This window comes from Sapajus apella, unplaced genomic scaffold (assembly GCF_009761245.1).
Source record: "Sapajus apella isolate SASKATOON/1434 unplaced genomic scaffold, GSC_monkey_1.0 scaffold60, whole genome shotgun sequence".
Taxonomy (NCBI): domain Eukaryota; kingdom Metazoa; phylum Chordata; class Mammalia; order Primates; family Cebidae; genus Sapajus; species Sapajus apella.
Window position 1 is genome coordinate 13,611,360 of NW_022437000.1, and position 9,822 is coordinate 13,621,181.

The 9,822-nt window shown below is 59.3% G+C and overlaps 1 protein-coding gene across 1 annotated transcript in view; it reads left to right on the forward strand.

Annotated features, from left to right (window-relative positions):
• The first annotated feature begins 859 nt into the window (after positions 1-859).
• Positions 860-9,822, forward strand: part of GRK1 (G protein-coupled receptor kinase 1) — a 16,771-nt gene continuing 7,808 nt past the window's right edge. The window contains exons 1-4 of the mRNA XM_032246325.1: positions 860-1,802; positions 3,329-3,456; positions 5,078-5,235; positions 6,419-6,502. Of these exons, the coding sequence (XP_032102216.1) occupies positions 1,104-1,802; positions 3,329-3,456; positions 5,078-5,235; positions 6,419-6,502 (1,069 nt within the window). The 5' untranslated portion in view covers positions 860-1,103. The remainder of the gene's footprint in view (positions 1,803-3,328; positions 3,457-5,077; positions 5,236-6,418; positions 6,503-9,822) is intronic.

Below are 9,822 nucleotides of genomic sequence, written 5' to 3' on the forward strand. Positions count from 1 at the left end.
TATCTCAGGTGTACCCCAGGTATGTCCCAGGTGTGCCCCAGCTGCCCTAGGTGTGTCCTAGGTGGGTCCCAAGTGTGCCCCAGCTGCATTTTAGGTATTTCAGGTGTTCCCCAGGTGTACTCCAGGTGTGTCCCAGGTGTGCCCCAGGTGTGCCCCATGTGTGCTCTGGCTGTCTCAGGTGTGCCCAGGTGTTTCCCCAGCTGTGTCCCAGGTGTGTCTCAGGTGGATTCCAGCTGTACCCCAGCCGTGTCCCAGGTGTGTCCCAGCTGTATTCCACATGCGCCCCTCTGAGTGGAGCCTTGGTTTGGTGTAGCTCTGGGGATTTTCTGCTCCCTGGTCCTGGTGTCACCTGCAACTGTTTCTTGGCAATACTGCCTTGCCTGCAAACGCCAGGTGAGTAGAAGAAACATGACCGGAGTTGACCCCTCCATAAGCGCTGGTGTCCCCCACAGAAAGCTGTTCACCCCAGGAAGCTGTTCACTGTGGGGCTGTTTCCTCTCTAAATTCCTATTATCAGGTGGTTTTCTTCTCACTTGCTATTTTCTTAAAAATAAAAATGAAATCTAGCAGGGAAAACAGCCTTCATAAATTGGTTTCTTCTGGCACCAGCCTCTCCCGTCCGGCCCACATCCCACAAGGAAACAGCAGGCCTGAGCCCAGCTGCTGAGGCCGGGAGTGGCTGGGCAGCTCAGAACACAGCTTTGAGTGCCTCTCCAGCCCCGGGCCCCAGAAGCCTGGGGGTTGTTTGTTCTCAGGGGAAAAGCGAGGCGGCCCCTTGGAGGAAGGGGCTGGGCAGAATGTCTAATCGGATTCCAAGCGGCTCAGGGGATTGTCTTTTTCTAGCACCTTCTTGCCACTCCTAAGCGTCCTCGGTGACCCCAGCTGGGATTTAGCCTGGTGCTGTGTCAGCTCCGGGCTCCCAGGGGTCCCCAGTGGTCCCCAGGCACCCTCGGCACGGCCAGGGCGTCTCCCTCGTCCAGTGAGGGCAGGGACGGGCCACAGGCCAAGGGCAGCAGTCAGGCCTGCTCTGGCTGTGAGTGCCACTGGCTCGGCCTCGGCCAATGGGCCCTCGCGTCTGAGGCGGGCAGGAAGCCAGCTCCAGGATGGATTTCGGGTCCCTGGAGACCGTGGTGGCCAACTCTGCGTTCATCGCCGCCCGAGGCAGCTTTGACGGGAGCAGCTCCCAGTCCTCCCGGGACAAGAAGTACCTGGCCAAGCTCAAGCTGCCCCCGCTGTCCAAGTGTGAGTCCCTCCGCACCAGCCTCAGCCTGGAGTTCGAGAGTGTGTGCTTGGAGCAGCCCATCGGCAAGAAGCTCTTCCGGCAGTTCCTGCAATCGGGGGAGAAGCACCTGCCGGCCCTGGAGCTCTGGAAAGACATCGAGGACTATGACACAGTGGACGATGACCTCCGGCCGCAGAAGGCCAAGACCATACTGGCCCACTACCTGGACCCCCAGGCTAAGCTCTTCTGCAGCTTTCTGGATGAGGGGTCGGTGACCAAGTGTAAGGAAGGGTCCGTGGAGAGCCAAGACAGGCTCTTCCAGCCCCTGCTCCAGGCCACCCTGGCACACCTGAGCCAGGCCCCCTTCCAGGAGTACCTGGACAGTCTGCACTTCCTGAGGTTCCTGCAGTGGAAGTGGCTGGAAGCCCAGCCCATGGGGGAGGACTGGTTCCTGGACTTCAGGGTCCTGGGGAAAGGGGGCTTCGGGGAGGTGTCGGCCTGCCAGATGAAGGCCACCGGCAAGCTGTATGCCTGCAAGAAGCTGAACAAGAAGCGGCTGAAGAAGAGGAAGGGCTACCAGGTGAGCCACGCGGCCCAGCTGGCAGGGGTGGGGCGCAGGGTGGAGAGGGCCGCAGGTCGCCCTCAGCAGCCAGTGCCTAAGGGAGGACGCACGCCAGCCTCGCCGCTGGGACCCCTGAGACCGTTCGCGTCCGTCTCCCTTGGTGAGTGGCCTCCACGTTTTTGGGAGGGGATGTGTCACGTTCGGTCGTCAGTTTTTCACCAGCCACAGAATAGCCTCAAGTATGAGGGAAAGGGCCTCGCAGGGGCGGCTGCGGAGGGCGGGGGTCTCCGGATTCTTTGCCCTGACTGCGGAAGACTTTCCGGCCCTGGCTCCCGTCAGAGCAGACAACGCAGGAGGAATGGAGGCAAGCAGAGGCAGCCTCGCCCTGATGACTCGTTTATGTGAGACGGACGGAGCCTGGCGTGACGCCGGGTGCAGGAACTGCTTCCCGAGTGTGGCTGTTCTTGGGGTGGGAGTGAGTGACAGGATGCCGGTGGCGCTAAGTTTCATCCGCTCTGCCCGCTGGCGTCAGACAGAGCATCTGGGCCAGGATCAGCAGAAGCTGCTTACAGGTCTTAAGGGCGAGGTGCAGCAGCCATGCCGGGTGTGGACGTGATCTCCCGAGCCAGCCCCCTGCCCTTCGGCTCCACGTGGCTCCTGGGCTCTCCCCCACTGCACAGCCATGTTGAGGGCACGGGAAGCTCTCAGGGTGAAGCAGCAGCTGCTGTGCACCCTGGCTCTGCAGGGCCTCAGCCCTGAGTGAGGGTGAAATGCCAGGTGCTCGTGGCGCTGGGCGGAGGCCCCAGAACACCCGGGTGTTCTCACCGTGGAACTCAGGGGAGTCGCTGTGCGGCGTGCTTGTAGCGGTGATTCTAAAATGAGCTTTCTTGACATCTGATTCCCACACCATGCCATTCACATCTACCTGTCAGTTTAACCCAACAATTAGTCTCTTCTCCTGACTCCGGTCACCTAACTGAACTTCATACTGAGATCAACTGAACACCCCCCGTGAAGTGCAGACAGAGGGGCCTCCTCCTCCAGCAGCAGTTCCTTCTTCAAAGAGGGATGTGCTGTCCTGATCCACACACTTACACATTGTTCAGTGGAGCATCGTGAGTCTCAAACACAAAATAAAGCAGAGACGTGAGGTGGTTTGGGAGGCGCTGGTCTGTGAGCCCAGGCCACGGGGCCAGGATGGGAGGGGGCTGTGGCTGCAGGATTGCTGGGCAGGCCAGGCTGCTGGCGTCCTCATCTGTGTTGCTCAGCCTTGGGCTTGAGCCGCCCCTTGCCGGAGGCTGGCCCAGAAGGTCAGAAGCCCCTGTATGTGAAGGAATTCACATGTCTGATTTTCTGAAATAGGGGTGCGGGCATGTTTTGAAGTCCTTTGCAATTGCTTTGTGAAAGCTGCGTTTAAAGTGTGTTTGCAACTCTGTTTAGTGGCTGTGGGTGCCGTGGGCGTGGCCATGGGCACACCGTCTCTGCGATGCCCCTGGCCCCTTTCCTGTTCAAAGCCAGCACTGATGCACCATCTCGCTTTTCAGGGTGCTATGGTGGAGAAGAAGATTCTGATGAAGGTGCACAACAGGTTCATTGTGTCTCTGGCCTATGCATTTGAAACCAAAGCCGACCTCTGTCTGGTGATGACCATCATGAACGGAGGCGACCTCAGGTAAGGGCTGGTAGGGAGGGTGCCAGGGGACCCCGCTTTCGCACTGTGTCAGGGTTTCCAGGGCCCGATGGGGCTGCTTCCCATGTGCAGAGCCATGGCGGCCAAGCCCTGCCCTCGAGGGAAAGGCTTGCCCCCATCACAGTCCCCTTCTTACTGCCTGCAGGCGCTGGTCCCTGAAACAATGCACCTCGGACCCACGTCAGTGCAGGAGCCTGGGAGGAGCCCAACCTGCCAGTCAGGGCACATCCTGTGTGCACCCTGGTGTGGTGTGGGGGGCACATGGTGCCTCGGGGGACAGGTGACGCAGTGGGGGGGCCTCCGCAGGGCCGGGGGCCTTGCACCAGGAGGGTAAATGAAGATGGACGTCATCAACACCCACTCCTAGGGCTGACGCAGAGCTGGAGACAAGTCCAGCTGGGGGCCGTGGCTTTGCTGTGCCCTGGCAGAGAGGAGGTACCAACGCCTCCACAAAGTCTGGCCCCAGATCTGCCTCTGAGGCAGGCCCCAGGCCCAGGTGGGAGATCGGCTCTCAGGCTCACAGTGGGGCAGAGACCTGCTTGGTAGCTGGGCTCTTAGCCACTGCTTGCTCTGTTTCCTGGTCTGTGCAATGGGGAGAGATAATATCTAAGTTCAAAGATTGTTGGAAGATTCAGACAACATGTGTGACATACCTGGAGTGTCTGGCACCTGTAAGGGGGGGGCAGGGCCATGGCTGTGGTTGGCAGCACCGTGCCCCATTCTCACCTGCTTTTAATTTCCAAGGAAACTCCTCGAGGTGAGGCTGGCAACCCCATTTCTCAGATGAGAAATGTGAGTCTAGACTAAGTCACCACACAAGGCTCCTACAGAGAGGAGGGGAGGGGAGAGGGCGCTGGGAAGGGGAGTCACAGGGGTGTCCAGGTGGAGGAAAGGGGAGAGGGCACGGGGAAGGGGAGTCACAGGGGTGCCCAGGTGGAGGGGAGGGAAGAGGGCACGGGGAAGGGGAGTCACAGGGGTGCCCAGGTGGAGGGGAGGGGAGAGGGCACGGGGAAGGGGAGTCACAGGGGTGCCCAGGTGGAGGGGAGGGGAGAGGGCGCTGGGAAGGGGAGTCACAGGGGTGTCCAGGTGGAGGGGATGGGAGAAGGCGCTGCGAAGCAGACACAGGGGTGCCCAGGGTTTTGCTTGTTAGGTTTTGCTTCTCTGCAGAACCTGTCAGTGGAAAACAAAAATGATGTATTATGGGGCAAGGAAGAGGCTGAGAAGAAAATTCTTGCTGCAAATCCTTCAGGTCCGAGGAGCTCGGGCCTGTGGAGCTGCGTCCCACCTCGGCCCAGCCCCTTCCTGAGACGGCTTGGGCTGTTTCCCCGCACCTGCAGCCAGGGCTGGGCGGCCGGGGACAGGAGACACACAGGGACGGCCCTTTGTCCCCGTTAGCAGTTGTGGTTCAGGGTCCCGGAGCCACCATGGCCCGGGTGTGTGGGGGCAGGCCTCAAAACGACCAGAACGCTGGCTGAGACGTGGTTCTGAGGCCCCCACTCTGCCTTTCCACAGTGTCACTCCCCACTAAACCCAGGCGCATGGCGCCCGCCCGTCTGCCCCCAGGTACCACGTCTACAATGTGGCGCCTGCCGTCTGCCCCCAGGTACCACATCTACAACGTGAACGAGGAGAACCCTGGCTTCCCTGAGCCGCGTGCCGTCTTCTACACGGCGCAGATCATCTGCGGCCTGGAGCACCTGCACCAGCGGAGGATTGTGTACCGCGACCTCAAGCCCGAGAATGTCCTGCTGGACAACGATGGTAGGGGGCAACGTGGCCGCGGGACGGGCTCCGAGGAAGGGCGGGCGCGGCTTCCCTGAGGGCTCTGCGTGAACCTCACGAGGGCAGTGGCTGCATGGACAGTGGGGGCGTCACGGACACCGAGTCACAGGAGTGAGCACAGGGGCCTGCGCTGCAGAACCTGCCGGAAACGGCGTCTGTTAGTTCCTGTCCCCACCGTGCCACCCTGTGCCTTCTGCTGGGATGAGCATCACGCAGGGACGCATCTCAGAAATAAACACGAGGTTTAGGCTCCCGACACCAGCAGGTCAGACAAGTGCCGGACGCACGCGAGGGGTCCTGAGAGAGCGCGGGGGGCGGGGGGCGATGAGAGGAGCTCAGTGGGCGACACCTGTACCCAGCTGCCCAGCTGCAGCGTGGCCGGCCCCTTCCCTACACCCTGTGCCTGCTGCCATCAGCCAGGGAGCTGCTGTCGTGGGCGCGACGTGGGCTGTGTATGTGTATGTGGTTTGTGGGGAGTGTCTGTGTGTGTGTGTGTTGGGTGTGTGGTGTGTGACATATGGTGTGTGGTGTGTGTGTGATCTGTGTGGTGTCTGTGGTGTGTGTGGTGTCTGTGGTGTGTGTAGTGTGGTCTGTGTGGTGTCTGTGGTGTGTGTGGTGTGTGGTGTGGTCTGTGTGGTGTCTGTGGTGTGTGTGGTGTCTGTGGTGTGTGTAGTGTGGTCTGTGTGGTGTCTGCGGTGTGTGTGGTGTGATGTGTGTGGTCTGTGCAGTGTGTGGTGTGTGTGTCTGTGTGGTGTGTGGTGTGTGGTGTGTGGGGCGTGTGGTATGATCTGTGTGGTGTCTGTGACGTGTGGTGTGTAGTGTGGTCTGTGTGGTGTCTGTGGTTTGTGTGTGGTATGATCTGTGTGGTGTGTGGTGTGTGGTGTGTGTGTCTGTGTGGTGTGTGTCTGTGTGGCGTGTGTGGTGTGTGGTGTGTGTGTCTGTGGTGTCTGTGGTTTGTGTGTGGTGTGATCCGTGTGGTGTATGGTGTGTGATGTGTGTGGTATGGTGTGTGGTTTGTGTGTGATGTGATCTGTATGGTGTGTGTGTCTGTGTGGTGTGTGTCGTGTGTGTGTGCATGTGCGTGTTTGTGCAAGGGTGGCTCTGGGCCCGCCAGCACCTGTCCTGTGCAGCCAGGGGTGACTCCGCTGTGTCTGCCTCTCAGGCAATGTCCGGATCTCTGACCTTGGGCTGGCCGTGGAGCTGCTGGAGGGGCAGAGCAAGACCAAGGGCTACGCAGGGACCCCAGGTAAGGATCGGAGCTCCGCTGGGGAGGCTCGGTGCACGCATCCCCATGCACGTGTGTGCCAGTGTACACCGCGTGCACATGTGAGTTTGTGCATATATGTGTGTCTGTGTGCACGTGGCATCTGTGTGTGCCTGTGCCTGAGGGTGTCTGTATGCATGTGTCCCTGTGGTTGTGCATTATGTGTATGTGAGTGTTGTGAACCCTGAAAATCAGAGACAAGTCTCAGTTAATTCGGAAAGTTTATTTTGCCAAGGTTGAGGACACACGCCTGTGTGCTCAGGGTGCTCAGAGCACAGTTTGGTTTTGTACATTTTACGGAGACATGAGACGTCAATCAGCAAACGTAAGATGACCATTGGCTCCGTCTGGCAAGGAAACACAACTGGAGGCGAAGGCGGGACAACCTGAAACAGGGAGGGGGCTTCCAGGTCACAGGTAGATAAGGGACAAGCGTTTGTATTCTTCTGAGTTTCTGATTAGCCTCTCAAAGGAGGCAGTCAGATAAGCATTTATTCCAGTGAGCAGAGCTTGACTGAGTAGAATGGGAGGCAGGTCTGCCATAAGCAGTTCCCGGCTGGACTTTTCCCTTTAGTGATTTTGGGCCCCAAGATATTTTCCATTTACAGTGTGCATGTGTGCTGTGTGTGTATTCCTGTGTCTCTGTGCACAAGTGTGTGTGCCTGTGTGTGCATGTGTGTCTGTGTGTCTGTGTGTGCATGTCTGCGTCTCTGTGCACATGTGTGTCTGTGTACATGTTTGTGTGCCTGTGTGCCTGTGTGTGCATGGCTGGGTCTGTGCACATGTGTCTCTGTGTGCGTATGTGCATGTGTGTGTCTATGTGCCTGTGATGCATGCCTGAGTCTCTGTGCACACGTGTCTGTGTGCATGTGTGTGCCTGTGTGTATGTGTGCCTATGTGCATGTGTGTGTGTCTATGTGCCTGTGTATGCATGCTTGCATCTCTGTGCACACACGTGACTGTGTGCATGTGTGTGCATGTGTGTCTGTGTGCCTGTGTGCATGTGTGCATGTGTGTATCTGTGTGCCTGTGTGTGTCTGCGTGCCTGTGCACCTGTGTGTGCATGCCTGGGTCTCTTTGCACACGTGTGTCCATGTGCCTGTGTGTGAGTGCACATGCACGGTGCATCCTGCTGCCTCCCCCATCCCATCTCACTCATCTCCTCTCACCTCCCCTCAGGCAGGGAGGCTCACAGCAGCTGCAGAGGTGAGGAGACCCCACAGCCAAGCAGAGTGGGGTCTGTGTCCCGGGCCCAGCACCTGCTGGCATGCGGCCTGTGTGCTTTACTTAACCTCTGGGCTCCTGCTAGCACTGGGCGCACAGCCTTGCTGAGGAGACCTCATGGGCCACGTGCCCAGCGCCTGCTTCAGCAGCCACACCCTGAATCTCAGGGCCTCCTCTTTCCTCCACAGTCTTGAGGGTCCGCGTGTTGGGGCTCAATTCCGCTGGGATTTCCAGAAAGGGTCCCTTCCCCATGATTGCTTGGGCTTTGGGGAGGCGGTGCTGTCGCCTGACGGGGTTTGTGTGCGGTGGTGATGCCGTCCTCCCATGCTGGTGCTTAGGCACTGGGCGTGTTTGTGCCGTGGCCACGATAGGGACATCCTCGCCACAGCTGGACTCAGGGGAAGGTGCATCTCTTCCCTGAAGGGATGAGGGCTAAGGACTGTTTTCCCAAAGTTCTGAGGAAGGGCAGTGCTGCACCCACACCCGGCACAGCTGTGTGGCAGTCCGGATGTGGGGTTCCGTAGCCACTGAGTGCACTTGTGTGTCTGTGTGTGCCAGTGTGTGCTTGTGTGTGCTAGTGTGCCTGTGTGTGCCTGTGTGCCTGTGTGTGCCAGTGTGTGTCTGTGTGTCTGTGTGCCCGTGTGCCTGTGTGTGCGTGTGTGCCTGTGTGTGCCAGTGTGTGCCTGTGTGCCTGTGTGTGCCTGTGTGTCTGTGTCTGCCCRTGTGCCTGTGTGTGCGTGTGTGCCTGTGTGTGCCAGTGTGTGCCTGTGTGCCTGTGTGTGCCCGTGTGCCTGTGTGCCTGTGTCTGCCAGTGTGTCCCTGTGTCTGCCTGTGTATGTGCCAGTGTGTGACTATGTGTGCCTGTGTGTGCTAGTGTGTGCTAGTGTGCCTGTGTGTGCCTGTGTGTCTGTGTGTGTCTGTGCATGCCTGTGTGTGCCAGCGTGTGCCTGTGCATGCCTGTGTGTGCCAGTGTGTGCCTGTGTGTGTTTGTGCATGCCTGTGTGTCTGTGTGTGCCTGTGTGTGCCAGTGTGTGCCTGTGTGTGTTTGTGCGTGCCTGTGTGTCTGTGTGTGCCTGTGTGTGTGTGTCTGTGTGCCTGTGTGTGCTAGTGTGCCTGTGTCTGTGTGTGCCTGTGTGTGTGTCTGTGTGTGCCTGTGTGTGCTAGTGTACCTGTGTGTGCCAGTGTGTGCCTGTGTGTCTCTGTGTATGCCTGTGTGTGCCTGTGTACCTGTTTGTATTAGGGCTCTGTGCAAGACCAGCCACCCAGTGGTGGAAGGTCTGAGAACTTTCTGGAAGGCAGCTCATCCTGGGGATCCCATGGCTCAAGGAAGCCTTGGGTGGCACCCGCTTTTCATGAGACAATCCAAGCCTCTCTCTGGGTGGGTGCTGTCTTCCTGGGGTCTTTGGGACCCTTGCCAAGCCTGGGCTTGAGCGCGTGGTTGGAAGCCCCCTCACACATTTTGGGGAGATCCAGGTGGACCCTGAGGTCAGGACTTGAAGGGTTAACCTCACAGATGCAGAGGTCCCAGCTTCGAGTGCGCGTGTGAGGGCCCAGCTGACCACCAGGGGGCTCCGCGCCTTCACTGGTGCAGGTTCCTCGGAGCACCAGGTGCACAAAGGACCTCCCAGCACGTCTCTGTCACCAGGTGCAGCCAGGCCGGGCTCAGGGCTCAGGCCGTGACCAGTCCCCCTTGCCAGTGCTGTGCCGGCCCGGGGCAGAAGCAGGGCGAGGCCGGTCACTGCATAGTCCTCAGTCTCCAGACGGGGCAGGAAGTGCTGAGGGGCAGAATTTGTGAACAGAGCAGACGGAACTGGCTCCCTCACGCTTGCTGTAATATTAATTGGCTGCGGCGTGGCTGCAGGTCCCTCGGGAGACCTGGGGCACAAGCAGATGCCGTCCGGCCGCATGCTGGGGGTCAGGCCAGGAGGGCTGGGGGCTGTTGGCCCAGGAGCTGAGGGAGCCCTGCGGTCTGGTGGGCCCTGCTTGTGCATTTTGGAGCTGGGAGGGCTCTGGGTTTTCTGGAGGCCGTGATCGTGTGAGCGGCTCTGGGTTGTCTGGGTGTTGTGGTCGTGTGAGCG